General features: G+C 41.6%; 1 protein-coding gene across 2 annotated transcripts in view; it reads left to right on the top strand.

The window, feature by feature from the left end:
• UBA3 (ubiquitin like modifier activating enzyme 3) overlaps nt 1-15777 on the top strand; it is a 48864-nt gene that overhangs the window by 20444 nt on the left and 12643 nt on the right. For both annotated transcript variants that reach the window (XM_077451981.1, XM_077451980.1), the window contains 7 exons: nt 1011-1091; nt 5627-5709; nt 6012-6092; nt 7989-8032; nt 8121-8185; nt 12976-13131; nt 15338-15440. In XM_077451981.1, coding sequence (XP_077308107.1) covers nt 1011-1091; nt 5627-5709; nt 6012-6092; nt 7989-8032; nt 8121-8185; nt 12976-13131; nt 15338-15440 — 613 coding nt within the window. The remainder of the gene's footprint in view (nt 1-1010; nt 1092-5626; nt 5710-6011; nt 6093-7988; nt 8033-8120; nt 8186-12975; nt 13132-15337; nt 15441-15777) is intronic.

Below are 15777 nucleotides of genomic sequence, written 5' to 3'. Positions count from 1 at the left end.
TATACCCCCTTCCTGCCGAGGCCATTTTTCAGCACATTACCGGCATCTCCAGTTTACATGTGACTGGCTGTATATCGACCCAGCCGATCACATGGTTAAAGAGCCGAGGCTCTTTACAGAGATCGGGGTTGAGCCATGTCCTAGCAACATGGCGCGGCTGCGATCACTGCTCTGAGCGCCTGTTCTGGGTGCCATCATATGACATCCACCCAAAACAAGAGCTGCACCACCTGCCATCAAAGCCAGTGACACAGGAGTAGGGCAGGGCCAAGTCTTACTGTCTGTGTCAAAGGAAGCAGCAGCAGGACTCAGGAGCTTGCCTACACGAGTGCCCCCAGGAAATGTGGGTCTCTGTGGGGGCACTCGAGAAGAGGAGGAGCCAGGAGCTGTGCTGGGGGGACCTCAGAAGTGGAGGATCTGAGCCCCTCTATGCAAAACCCTTGCACAGAGGAGGTAAGTATGACATGTTTTGTTATTTAAAAAAAAAACTTTACAACCCCTTTTTAAGTGTGTCTGTGTAGTAGGTTGCAGGAAAGAAATTTGCACGATTCCCCCATCAACGCAGACAGTGCTGACGGGAATTCCTTCTGCCAAGATATTATGTTCTCCCAGGGGGAGACAGTGATTATTGTAAACTAAAATCCGTCAGGCTGGTTGTACCCAAGTTGATTGATCGATCAACTTGGTACATTCTGCCAGCTCATACACGATTCGAATCTCAGCCCGTTGCTGCTGAACTGTGTGCAGAACCATAAAAGAAAACTTTGGCTGCTGTGATTATGGCTCTTTACATGCTGATCTTTTCTTTATTAAATAAGGCTGTTCGTGTGATGTGCACATAAAACTGCATTGTTATGATTTTTGTGAGCTATGTAAGGGTTGGATAAACAATTTAAACTTTTTATCATATAAAAGCATGTACACATAACAAGATCGTGGTTGCAGGTTGGTAATGTTGGTTATGCAGTGGAAACATATTAATTTTTTTTTTTTTTTTTTTCTGTTTACAGTCTCTCCAGTTTCTATTAGAAACCTGTAAAATATTGGTTGTTGGAGCTGGGGGTTTGGGGTGTGAACTCCTCAAGAATCTGGTAATTTTAACATTTTATTTATATATTGAAAATTTGTTTTTTTTGTATATTGTCATTGCTTACTCATTGCTTAGTAAATTGTTCATAATTGTAAAGCTAAACCTGAGCCCAAAGTCTTAATTTTGTTTTGGATTAGCGGGGAAGGCTTAGAGCAGTTCAGGTATTTATTTTAAAGTGTATTTTCACCTTTTACAGTCAAGGTTGAGACCCCCCCCACTATGCGTTTGTGTTCTTATTCACACAACATACCTAAGAAGTACCGGTGAACGATTGTGTTCTGACAGTGGCTGAGAGCGCTGATCGGGTCATGATCTGCAGACCTTTTTTGGTCAAGCCCCTTCGACAGAAGCCAGCCCGGCTGCTGTACATACGGAGCCGAATGTCGGCCGGTTCAAAAGATACCAGATCCCTTCTTAACATTATATCAAATGGGGGGGGGGGGGAGAGATTAGTAGAATTTTTAGGCAAGAAAAAAGTTGGAAGTTATACTATAATAATGGGAGCAAATATAAACTAGGTCTTATCCTAATTTGACTGCAAAAACAGAAATACAAAAAGTGGATAGCTCATGCTATCCAAAGAAAAGTTTTCCGAAATCCCCATTCTTTAAAGTGCATTAAAAGAAAATTGTACCATCCTAATCAAGACACAGGCAAAGTATTCATAGACCCTGTTATAGGTGCATACTTTCAGGTGTTTGGACGCTGGCAAATCTTTCAAGGACATGCCCCCTGGGTGCTTCCCCTATAAACCTGCCCCCATCTGTAAGTCCTCCGTTTTTTGCTAGTGTCTTAAGGAACTTTTTTCCTTTGCGGAGAAAGCGCGTTTACCTTAACCACCTTTTAATTTTTATTTGTTATTTTATCTTCAAACGCCTTAATTTAACTCCTCACTGCTTCTAATGCCACAAATAAAAGCAGTGCATCCAGATAGGCGCAACCGCAATAAGCCTTGGGAGCCATACCTGGACGCCCACGCTGTGAGGGAGGCCTGTGATTTTTGCTTAAGGTGCTGGATCCTGCATGGTCTCTTACCTTGGCACTTAATGCAATGAGTGTACTCAGCCAGTGCAACCCAGCCTCTGAAGACCTTTTCAGGGGGTATACCTACCATGATGGTAGAATCCTGGTCTTTATATACAGTTCAGTGTCATGGACAGATAAGACCAGGTCATCCTGTATGCTTCGGACCATTACTGTTAGGGACTGGTACAGTATTTGAATGGCATTTAGTACTGTGTAAACATTTCAAATTTGGTGCTAAAACTCAACCACTTAGAGGTGAATGGCCGGTGTGACACCACAGGTTACACAGTTTACTGCTACCACCACCTATAGCTTTTGTAGGTTACTCAGGCGCTTCCTCCAGCTCTTTCACCATGAGGATTTGCAACAGGATGGTCTACACTTGGGTTGCTTTATTGTCCTTCTGGATACACTTGCCCTGTATTTAGCATCCTGTTCCATGAGTACTCCACAGGGGAATACCCAAGAGCAGGTTAAAGGAAATTGCTGCACAACTGCAAGTGAACATTCACTCTGCCTGCACAGCACACAATCGCACAGTGGCAATGCACCCCTTACATCAGAGCAGAAGCTGGCTCTAACACTGCTCTCTTTATCCGAATCTAGGGATGTTTTCAGGAATACAACAAACCGCCTATTTGACAGATAGGGAGGAAAGAAAGAGGACATTGAGGCAGTGTTAGAGGAAACTGCAGAATTTTTTTCTCCTCCTGGTTGTCGCTATATTGTAGCGGGAGCTTCACGCAACTGATTTTTAATGTGAAAAAACTCACTGCTACCTTCCAAAAAAGCCTTGCCATTGTGCAATTTGATTATTTTCTGTCTTGAAATGCCCCTTCAAAAACTTTCAAAACATTCCATGTTCATGAACTGCTTTTTACTCCAAAATCTTCGCCAAATGTATCCAGTGAAGAAAAAGTTCACAAAGAAGTGGTCTGTCCCTGTAGTTTATTCTGTCTTATACTTAAATATCTCATTGTACCTACTGAAGGTGTTCCTTCTTTCAATGATACTGCAGCTTGAGATACTCTTAGTAGGCTCTCTTTACTCTGTTACCCTGTTTTCCAGGATCATGCTTTAACAGATAAATTATAGAAATGGCCTTCCGCTCTGCCCTTTTGTATGGTTGCCCTAGAACAGCGTTTCTCAACTCCAGTCCTCAAGGCACCCCAACAGGTCATGTTTTCAGGATTTCCCTCAGATGAAACAGCTATGGTAATTACTAAGGCAGTGAAACTGATCAAATCATCTGTGCAAAATAATGGAAATCCTGAAAACATGACCTGTTGGGGCAACTTGAGGACTGGAGTTGAGAAACACTGCCCTAGAACATGAGGCAGGTCCAGAATGACTCCATTAACCTGCACGGCAGCAGCTGCCTGTAAAAAGCGTCTCCCACATTTCTTTTCAAGGAAGACCTCTATTTTGTACAGGCACTTGACAGATTCATAATACATGCCACAGGAGGGCAGGTTTTGCAAACCTACCTCCTCAGGAGCCTCTACTTCCTCAAAGCACAGAGCACCTAACTGTTGCACCCAGGCTTCAACTTCAAAACCTGGGGTCAGCCCTTCCCTTCGGCACAAGACTTAGGCCGCCAAACCCAGTAATTCTTCCTCAAAGCCGCCTTCCCAATGAAGGGGTGCTCTCACTCCTAAACGTGGGGCGATATCTGTTACAATTTGCTCCTCTATGGGTCGAAGACATCCCAGAACTTTAGAGTTCATTTGGTGGTTTCAAAGGATACAAAATAGAGTTCAAAACTCACTGCTTTCTTCTCAAATCATCCAAAAAACTGCCCAAGGACAGTCAGATTCTCAGAATGCCTTAAACCATCTCTTGTTATGGGGAGTAGTCGTACCAGTAACTACACAAGACCGGTTCAAAGAATTCTGTTCAAACCTGTTTACATTACTTAAGCCCAGCAGAGTTATACATCCTTTTTCTGAACCTATAAATACGTATAAAAAATTCAAAAAGGTTTTGCATGGAATACGCAGTGTTGGTTATTACCTCTCTGAGATAAGGGGAATACATGTTATCCATAGACATCTAAGATGTCTACCTACATGTTCCCATTTATCCAGCTCATTAGTGCTTTCTGCACCTTACAATGGCAATCACTTCTAGTTTGTTGCATTGCCCTTTAACCTATACTCTGCTCCCAGAGTATTCACAAAGTACCTCTTCTTGCCCTTCTCAAAACTCTGGGCATCCAGGTCACAGGGAACCTAGATGACCTTCTTAAGGACTCCTCCCACATCCAACTGTTTGCAAACATCCACAAGACAATTCAGATGCTTCAGGCTTTCAGTTGGGTGAGCTATTTAAAAATAATCTGCTCTCCAGCCTCCTTTGCCTGGAATACTTGGGTCTGGACCCGGACAAATCCCAAGCAAAAGTTTTCCTTCCAGAAAAGAAAATTCTTCCTATCAAAGCCCACACTGTGACATCTCGCAAAGATAGAGTTTTAGGCCTCATGTTAGCTTCATTTTGAGGCTGTACCATTTGCCCAATTTCTTTCAAGAGCTCTCCAACACAACATCCTGTTAACCTGGAACAGCTACGTTCCTTATGGTGATCTACCCATGCTCCTATCAAGCCAAGTGGGAGACTCCCTGTTTTTAAGCCCAGCCCTAATAATAGGGCGGTCTTTCTTCCCTGTCTCTGGAAAGAGATCACAATAGATGCCAGCCTTTCAGACTGGAGAGAAGTGTTCCAGTTCCCCATCAACATCTTGGAGCTCAGAACAGTTTGGTTGGTTCTGCAAGATTGACCCCGCCTTCTGCGAGGACACCCAATTGGGGTGCAGGTCCTGGCCTACATTTACCATTAGGGGGCACCAGGAGTCATGCAGACACGAAGGAAGCAAATCAAATAATCTCATGGATGGAAACCCACTGTCCAGTGTGATCTCAGTCCACGTCCCAGGAAAACTGGAAAGTGGAAATATTTAATATCTTATATACTGTATGTAAGGGCTGTACATGCTGAAAATTAAAGTCCCAGTTTTATATGATTTATGAGGTTTATATATGATGTATAGGGATGCCAGAATTTAAAGCCTTCATGTGATTTAGATCTCTACCTATAGGATTTCTTTAATCCACACTGAGCTAGGTGTAGATCTGTTTCCAGAAGATGGTTTCTCTTTTAAATCATCCTACTGTTATAAATTCTAAATCTGGAATGGAAAAATGCTGATGATCATGTGGAAATGAACCTTCAATCTGCTTTAGGGCCTCAGGGAAATTGTACTAAATGCGCACTATTGATCGTAATCCATAAGTGCACCACTGAATCAATATCTACTTTCATTTCCTTTTGCTTGTCTGGAAGCTGATGTAGAACGAGGGAGCATTTAAAATATAATGAGCAACGAGAATATATATATATATATATATATATATATATATATATATATATATATATATATATATATATATATATATATTTTTTTTTTTATTATTATTATTATATAATATTTTTTTTTTTTCCTCTTGTCAACAGGCACTCTCGGGATTCCGACAGATCCATGTTGTAGATATGGACACCATAGATGTCTCTAATTTAAACAGGCAATTTCTTTTCCGGTTAGTATTGACTTCATTAGTAAGAAAGTTGAAGAGAACATAACTTTTTACATTTTGCAATAGTTTTAGGGTATTATTGAAGGGTGATGTTAACCACTCCCTTTTTTTTCCTTACTATTACCTTTTACTTTCACTATTCACCTGGAATTCTGCATTAAACATGATAGATCCACTGTGCACTAAAGCCGTCCTCTTTGGGAGAACCGTTTACAGTGTCTACATTCCCTCTGTCTTCACATAATTTGCTTGCTATTTAATTACAGTTATTCTTGAATAAATTGTTTTCTGATATGCTTTTGCAGGCCAAAGGATGTAGGAAGACCAAAAGCAGAAGTGGCAGCTGAATTTATAAACAGCAGAATACCTGACTGTTGTGTCACTCCGTATCCTTCCTGGAAGTGTATGACTCATATACAACATTTCAGATTTGGCATTGTTAAAGTTTAACCCCTTGGCACCAAGCGTAGGAAAATATGCAGGCCCCCACTGCACTGGGCTTTTTCACTGTGGGACCACGTATATTCGTATCTCTCTTTTGTGCTGGCAGCGCCCCACACGGTGAGGTCCCAGCACAGAGATCGAGGCCCTGTACTAATGATCAGGACCCGGAACTCTCAAATCCGGGTCACCTGATAGCAAATCAGGGGCTACCAAAGCAATCACAGTGATCAGTCACTGAAACCCACCCCAGTTTTTTATCTCTGTCCTTGCAGAGAAAAAAAAAAGTGTTTGAAGTGTTTGTTACCCCAACACTTCATATTCCTGATATGTGCTTGCTGTACCATGTACTTGTATGAGAAAGTATCCTGTTCTTTTTATATTGCTTCCTTTATGTGAAATCCCTGGTGTTCCTACCAGTCCCCTTGCTTTCCTATTAAAAACTGACTACACTAAGCAGCAGAGCACAGCGTGGTTAGTTCTCTTGCTGTGCTGGGAACGCAGTGTACTCTCCTCCAATGATCAGTCTTTTCCTGACATGCCCCCCCTCTTGCACAGCCATTCACTGGGTAGCTCAGTGTGCTGCTGCTGCTGCTCCCCCCCCCCCCCCCTTTCCAGCTCTTGTACAGCTGAGAACAAAAGGAATGTGATCACTTCTAAACAAGGTAATTTTTATTTTATTTTTTTATATTTATTAAAACATGTTTTGCCTTTCATTACTATTTTAAACTGAATAGATTGTTTTACAAGGTGAATGTTTACAATCAGATACCCTGATCAAGGTTTGAACTAGGTCCATGGCAGGGATAGTGTTTGGGTCAGAGGTTAGGTCACTGTTTTTGGACAGGGTTTTTTTTTTTTTTTTTTTTATAATTCATATCAGTGTGATTTAGGTAGAATAAAGTATAAAATAAAACCTTTTTAAAAAATGCGCACCATTGTTTCTGGGCTGTACTACGGGTACAAATCACAAATAATATACACATACATGGTATCACTGCAAGCTTCAAATTTATTTTGGGTTGTCCTTTGGTGGAAGGTTTTGGTAGCGGAAAGAAATATACAGCTAAATAAAAAATAAAACCAAAAGATATATATATATATATTTTTTTTTACTTTTTTAGCCCAGTTTTCCTTTGATGATAATAATAAAAAAAAAGATATCCATTACCATTTACCACCAGATGAAAGGCCAATTTGTCCTGAAAAAAACAAGATCTAATCCACCTGGACGCACATAGTAGTTGTGGTGATATGCACGGTTTTACTAACGCATGTCAAAGTTGCAAACTTGTGCTTGAGCATTAAGATTTGTTTTACCCTTGGGGACGAAAGGGTTAAAAAAAAAAAAAAAAAGTTTAAATTGTTTTTGTGGCTTCCACAGACATTTTGTACATGCCCTAGGTTATTTCTAACAAATGCTGATGGCTTTGGCCAAGACCACTGTGAAGACATAAAATATTATTCCTCCCAAGCTCGCCATGAACCACATATCTCGCCAACAAAAATCATTTTTACTCTTTCTTGTTTAAGCTCTGACGCCTGCTGATGTTTGCAATGTTGTAAATTTATTTTTTAGATTATCCATTGATTTTTGTACTGTAAATAATGCAATGGGTGACAGCAAGATGCACCCTGCTGCAAATGTGAGAGCGAATCTTTCCCTGCCTGAGTACATGGAGGGAGTTCCCTTCTCCCATAGTGTAGGCAGAAAATGCCTATTGTGGGGGGGGAATTTCCAGTAGAGAACAAAGTAATACGTGTGAGCATATTGAAGGAGGCAATGAGCAGCAGCAAATCTGAATTTACTTTGTCCTTAACCTTGGATCCTAACAAAATAGTCATTATAAAAAAATTCAAGATATGGATGAATCGTTTTATCGAGGTAATGCATGTCTCTTGATTTCAGATATTAGCATATTGATCCCTTGTTGTTCAGGAATGTAATTTTTTTTTTTTTTCAACCACTCCAGAGTTCCATCTTGTAGTATGTGGTTTGGATTCAATTATTGCCAGAAGATGGCTGAATGGAATGCTGGTAATGTTATACTTCCTTCTTATTGCGTTTTAAAGCAAACCTGTGTTTTACATAGTAAATGCCTCTTATGTACATAAACCTTTTGTACATGTACATTCATACATGTAAAATTGTATACAAACCCGAATTCTCACAAATCTGTGTATGTATATTTATTCATGTGTACAAATGTGCTGCAAGTTTATATCAAAATAACTGACATAAAAATTCCACAATTACATTTATACCCGGGGAGAATAATTGGGCGGTGTGTGGTATGTGTGTGTGTGTGTGTGTGTATGTATGTATGTATGTATGTATGTATATATATATATATATATATATATATATATCTCTCATTTGCAGTATCTCACAAAAGCGAGTACACCCTCACATTTTTTGTAAATATTTTATTTTATCTTTTAATGTGACAACACTGGAGAAATATTACTTTGCTGCAATGTAAAGTAGTGAGTGTACAGATTGTATAACAGTGTAAATTTACTGCCCCCTCAAAATAACTCAGCACACAGCCATTAATGTCTAAACCGCTGGCAACAAACGTGAGTACACCCCTAAGTGAAAATGTCCAAATTGGGCCCAAAGTGTCAGTATTTTGTGTGGTCACCATTATTTTCCAGCACTGCCTTAACCCTCTTGGGCATGGAGTTCACTAGAGCTTCACTGGAGTCCTCTTCCACTACTCCATGTCATCATGGAGCTGGTGGCTCTTAGAGATCTTGTGCTCCTCCACCTTCCATTTGAGGATGCCCCACAGTTGCTCAATAGGGTTTAGGTCTGGAGACATGCTCAGCCAGTCCATCACCTTTACCCTCAGCTTCTTTAGCAAGGCAGTGGTCATCTTGGAGGTGTGTGTTTTGGTTTGTTATGTTGGAATACTGCCCTGCGGCCCAGTCTCCGAAGGGAGGGTATCATGCTCTGCTTCAGTATGTCACAGTACATGTACATGTTGGCATTCATGGTTCCCTCAATGAACTGTAGCTCCCCAGTGCCAGCAGCACTCTTGCAGCCCCAGACCATGACACTCCAACCACCATGCTTGACTGTAGGCAAAACATGCTGGTCTTTGTACTCCTCACCTGGTTGCTGCCACACAGGCTTGACACCATCTGAACCAAATAAGTTTTTCTTTATCGTACATCACGGGACACAGTGCCATAGTAGTTACTATGTGAGTTATGGGCCACCTTCAGGTGATGGACACTGGCACACCCTAAGACAGGAAGTCCACTCCCTATATAACCCCTCCCACTACTGAGAGTACCTCAGTTTTTTCGCCAGTGTCTTAGGTGTTGGTCACGAGTAAAGATGTGCTATGCTGAGCTCCACTGGAATGTTCCTTGCTGGGGGCAAGCTATGTGACCAGATCCAGTCAAAGTGTCTTTTTAGGCCAAATTGAATGGTACCCAGGCCTCGTGGCGGAAGAAACAAGGTTTAGCTCTTAACACTTCTCGTTTTAGAGAGTTGGACCTTGGGATCCAGTACTTTGTTTTTTTTTTTAGCCGTAAAGTTTTTGTGGCGGGGTGCTTTACGGGTCCAGGAGTGTGGATCCCCCGATAAAAAGGGGCCCCAGTTCCTGAAGGTTTTTTAACGGAGCCACCACAGAATCCTTGCGGCAGGAAAGGTAAGTGGCGATTTCTAAGGAATTTTTCATTTTCTTATGAGTTGTCTCCTTTAAAAGTAAATGTTGTCATGCCTAAAAGCCACCACTGGGGGCTGTATAGAGCATGTACCTTGTCATGCTTTCCTCAGGTCACGTTGTCTCAGCAGAAGCTGCAGATCTTCCTCCGGCTAGCAGTCCCAATGGGGAGGCATTTTTTTCCAAAAAACACTCCCCACCTGGACAGAAGCCCTCCCCCTCTCCCTGGATTGAGGGGGGAGTTAGAATGATCGGGGAACGGATTCCACTCTTGCTTTTTTTGAAAAGAGGAGGGGGGGGGGAGCGGTGGAAGTGCAGAGGGGGTGTGGCTTAGAGCGGCGTTGGCGTGCAGCGGGGGAGTACACTTAAAAAGCTCCATTTTGCTGACTGCAAGCTGTCGGAGGGACACAAGCAAAAAGGGGTCATGTAAGTGGTGACACAGGCATTCCTTTGGCACGTTTACTAAAGCACTAGGCTGAGCACTAATAACAGTGGCAGTTGCTGGACTATTTGCTTAAGCAGTAGGTGCAATTTCTTCTGGTAGTACCTCTGCATTTTGTGCATCGGGCTTTGGTCAGGAGAGAGGTAGAATCGCCCCAAAAAAAGGTCTGAAAAGGGACTCCCTCAAGCTATAAAAAGCCTAAACTCATCTCTGCAATGGCATCCTCCCCTGAGAGATCTGAGGTGGCTGGTCAGAGTGAGCCATTAGGGCTGGCAAATGTTGCAAATGTTTCCAACACTGCAGCCCCTGTCTGTATTACTGAGGACGTTTTTTCCTCAGCCATGATAGGTTTGGAAGACAGGTTAGCGGCTTTAAACGCATCCCAGTGTGTGGCAAAACGCGGCAGGTCCCCGTCCATTACCCAGGACCCTCAAACTGAGGAACTAGGGTCGGCAGAAGACTATCTTCTCTCAGGGGACCGTGAAGAGACTGATGACTCCTCTTCTGAGGGGTCAAAATGTGGACGGATCGGCTTCACAATCTTAAAGATTGATGGTGCAATCTCTTATTGAGATGGTCTGTTCCACATTTATGCTACCCTTAACTGAGTCGGTTGATAAGCCCATGTCTTATTTGTGTTAGCTAAAGCCTCCTCAAGCTGTGCATACCTTTCCTGTCCATTCATTGATGGAAAAGCTTATGTATTCTGAGTGGGATCACCCAGATAAGCATTTTTTTTCCTCCTAAAAAGTTTTCAACACTTTATCCTATGGAGAAAAAATTCACTAAGAAGTTGGAGATGCCAGCAATTGACGCTGCTATATCCTCTATGATGAAAAAAGTTTGACTTGTCTGGTAGACAATGCTCAAATGCTTAGGGATCCAATGGATAAGAAGTTGGAATTCCTATTAAAAACACTTTTTCTCTGGCAGGTTCAGCGACTCAGCCTGCGCTGGCATCAATCTGTGTATGTCAATCCTTGAGAGACCACTTTAAAAAGGTTCTCAAGATTATTCCTGATCAGCAGGCCCAGGATTTAGCCAAGCTCTCCAGGCCTCACGCCTTGCGCTCGGGCTGGTATATATGTGTAGAATCTTATGGCTGAAAAATTGGTCAGCCAAAGAGCCATGCAAAAGCTCCTGGCTAGTTTTCCTTTTCATGATGAACGGCTGTTTGGGGAGGATTTGGATAAATACATCCAAACAATTTCTAGTGGAAAAAGTACCCTTTTACTAGTTAGGAAGATGAGTAAACGCATTTCATTTAAACAAGCTCCTTCTCTAGTGCCAGGGGTGTCTGCCACCAGGCAGTCACGACTGCCTACGCCGTCAAGTTCAAGAGGTTAACCTCAGGTTCAACCCCAAGGACAAAAGGAGTCCTGGGGGAGGAAACCTACAAGACAAAATACTAAAGCCTCCTTATGAAGGGGTGCCCCCACTTGCTCGAGTGGGGGGAAGACTTCTGCAGTTTTCAAGGGTCTGGCAGGAAGAGTGTTGAGACAGATGGGTGACCTCTAACTCTAGGGTACAAACTAGAGTTCTGAAAATTCCCATCTCCTCGTTTTCTCAGATTAAACGTTCCCAGGGATCAAGGAAAAAAAAAGTGTCTCTGTTAAGCATTGGACCATCTTTTGTCTCAAAAAGTGATCTCAGTGGTTCCCATGGAAGAGCAGGGTTTGGGGTTTTAGTCAAACATTTGCACGGTACCAAAACCAAATGGGGATGTCAGACCCATTATAGATCTCAAAGATCTAAACTGGTTTTTCACTGTCCGCTCTTTTCGCATGGAATCAATCTGATCAGTAGTTTCCATCCTACAAGGGGGGGAACTTCTGGCGTCAATCGACATCAAGAATGCATACCTCCATGTGCCTGTTTTCCTCGCTCACCAGAAATATCAAAGTTTTTGAGTTAGAAAATCTTAATTTTCAGTTTGTAGCTACTGCACCTCGGGTGTTTACAAAGATCCTGGCCCAAGGTATAACGATTATAGCTTACCTAGACGATCTGCTCTTGATAGATCAGTCAACTACCTGGAATACCTTGGGTTCTCAACCTAGATAAATCCTCCTTAAAACCATCAGGGAGATTAGAATACTTGGGTCTGATTATAGATACAGCTCAGAAAAGGATATTCTTGCCCCAGTATTTGGATTTGGTACCGTGAAAAGGTTTGAATAAAACCCCAATCCCTGCTTCCAGTGACCAGTATGAGAGGGAACACATTTAACACACCTGCTCCCCATTCACACCTTAGACCTTGTAACACTGAGTCATATGACAACAGGGAAAATGGCTAATTGTGCCCAATTTTGGACATTTTCACTTTGGGGTGTACTCACTTTTGTTGACTGCAGTTTAGACATTAATGGCCGTGTGTTGTTATTTTAAAGGGACAGCAAACTTACACTGTTATACAAGCTGTACACTCACTACTTTACATTGTAGCAAAGTGCCATTTCTTCAGTATTGTCACATGAAAAGATATAATAAAATATTTACAAAAATGTGAGAGGTGTACTCAGTTTTGTGAGATACTGTATCAGGATTGGTAAGGTGAAATATATTGCGTTTTGGGTTTATTACGCTTTTAAAAAAGAAAACTAATCCAGCCACCACCCTTTTTTTTTTTTTTTTAGGTAGATGCGTGGCTGATTAGCTTCCTAAAAAGTATACACTATACATTTATTTTTATTTTTTTATTCCTAGATGTCCCTCTTAAATTATGAAGATGGAGAGGTACAGCAAAGCACGGTTGTTCCCTTTATTGATGGAGGTACAGAAGGCTTTAAAGGAAATGCCCGTGTCATTTTACCGGGAATGACAGCATGCATAGAGTGTACTCTTGAATTGTATCCACCACAGGTTAGTGTAAAATGTTTTCGGTACGATTAAGGTCACCTGCATGTGTCAAAAGATACACCAGTTGTCCACAGAACAAGTGGGAAGTGGGGCAGTTGCACAGAGGTTTTCACAATTCTTAGCAATGACCAGTGTGTTAATTGTTGTTGTTGTTATACAAGATTTATATAGCGCCAACAGTTTACAACATGAGGGCAGACAGTACAGTTACAGTACCATTCAATACAGGAGGAATCAGAGGGCCCTGCTCGTTTAGAGCTTATTTTATGTTGTATTTACTAATTTAGATGGTAAGAGTTCCTCTAATGGTCCCTTACCTGTCTATTTAGCGGTCTTGCTGTAGTTGCTCTAGATAGATGAGCACTCACAGAAGTTGACTGTCTCCTGCCTTATATCGCTTTGCATCTTGAGAAGTACACGGTGTGAAGTGCAGATTAGTTTCCTGTATAGCCAGACAATTTTGTTATGGAAAACCACTATATAATATGTATGTCATATGTCGTAGGGTTCTTCCCTGCTGGATGCACACCTGAGGATGTAAATGCCAGTAATGAGCCAATGATGTGAACATTTTTCTACACCCATCAAATTCAGGCTTGTCTTTGATTGGTGAGATAGTGAGGCAGAGGAAGTTACAAAGTCAAAGTATACATTTACGGGTTTTGTATAGAGGTGTTTGTTTTGCACTGAACACAGAAAAAGAATCTTACCAATTGAGTGGTAACAAACTGCAATACTTCTTACTAAAAACTTCTACACAAACAAAGACTGCAGAGCGCAACAGCAAAGTGTAGAAACTCCTTTTAATATGAAATATAATATTTTAATATGAAAAAGTAAAAACAAAGTATCACATTTACAATGGAAACTCTTTACTCAAAGCATGCCAGGGTTATAGACTGGCTCCGGCTCTTAGCCACTTGTTAGCTTGGGATCCGGCAAGGTTGACTTGTTGGCTCCAACATTCAGTCCACACCCCTATCCTGTTCCTCCTCTTGTCACCCACATGATGACTTTTAGGAGCGCACCATTCACTGCTAGATATTCTGTCAGCTTCCTCAGCCTTAGGCTGAGAGCAGGAGCCAGAATACACCCCATGTATGCTAGAAGTAAACGGTTTCTTTTGTGAGTGTAATGCTTTCCTTTTACATTTCATATTAAAGTTACTAGATATTACAGTTACTGCACACTGCTGTTGTGATTTGCAATCTTTTTTTTTTTTTTGTACTGAACACCATTAGTAGCTCAATGAATGCTCTCACTTGTTGCCTGGCATTGCCTATAAAAACAACGTTTTCTCATTATCTCAGAGTCCCATACAATAGATGTACAAAAAAGGGGAAAAAAAAGTTAGACTACGCACTTTTATTTTACACCTGTCTTTTGCCCTACACGCGATGAAATTGCTATCTTTCTGGCAAGATTCCTAAGGGCTCATTTCCACCAGCAGCGGCTGGGGTGCAGTCTGGCCGGATCATGGATCCTGGCACATCACACTTTTTTAACATATACTATTAAAATGTCACACAAATCTTTAACAAAGTTTAATTGGCACCAGTGGATTGCCTCACACTTTACTGTGCTGAAAAAAAGTACTGGATGCAGTACTTCTTTTCAACTCACACCACCAGAACGCAGCAGTGTGAACCACCCACATAAGGTGACAAGGCATGTTTCCTTGTTACCTTGTCATGTGGTGGGATTTTGCTGATGTGTATGGTCATGTGCCTTACATGTGCCTTACAGCTCATCTTCTGGTTTTTCTGCCTGGAATCTATGATGTTCATCAAACAGTACTGTGTCAAAGTGCCCTTAATCATTACACCCAGCTGGTTCAAGTACCAGAGATTGCCTTCATATATTGGTCTTGTATTCTCTTGTACTGAGTTTGGGAGAGGGAGGCCTACATGAACAGTCAGTCTGGCTCTGCTGCACTTCCCATGTACTGATGGAACATATTCATAGGAGGAGAAAGCCAAGTGATGTACTCACTTTAGCGGCTAAAATAATTTCTATATATGTATTTAGCCACTTTCCCAGAATTCAGCTTGCAGTGTATATATTTTGTGTAAAAATGCGATGCACATGTGGGATTTTAAATTTTTTTTTTATTATTCTAAGGCTAAGTTACATTTAAGCGTCATTCCATTAAATTCGCCTGTTTTCCTGCACTGTTACTGTAACGTATTTGTATTGTTCTCTCTCTCAGATTAACTTTCCAATGTGTACGATTGCATCTATGCCCAGGTTACCAGAGCACTGTATAGAGTATGTCCGGATTTTACAGTGGCCAAAAGAGCAACCATTTGGAGGTATAACAGAAATCTCTTTGATCTGTAGTTGGCAACTAATTTCTGATCTGCAAAGTGATACTTTTTCAGGTTTTCAAATCTATGTGTATATATGGCTTAATATTTTTTAATTTTAGATGTATTTGGAAGGGTTAGTGACCTGTTAGGTTCTTATTGCTGTCTCTGTCCCCGCTGGAGAGAATCGCCCCCTCGATCTGTCCTGACAACGATCATCACAGAGCTGACAGTGGGGAAAATCCAAAATTGTAAGTTGTCACTGGAAAGGCAGTTGAGGGGAATCTTCTAGTGGGGACACTTGTTGCAGCGGCAGCTGTTTAAAAAGTGCGTTTCCCTCAGT

Source organism: Lithobates pipiens, unplaced genomic scaffold (genome assembly GCF_037356315.1).
Source record: "Lithobates pipiens isolate NorthernLeopardFrog02 unplaced genomic scaffold, aLitPip1_a1.2 Scaffold_23, whole genome shotgun sequence".
Taxonomy (NCBI): domain Eukaryota; kingdom Metazoa; phylum Chordata; class Amphibia; order Anura; family Ranidae; genus Lithobates; species Lithobates pipiens.
This window is presented reverse-complemented; position numbering and strand designations above follow the sequence as displayed.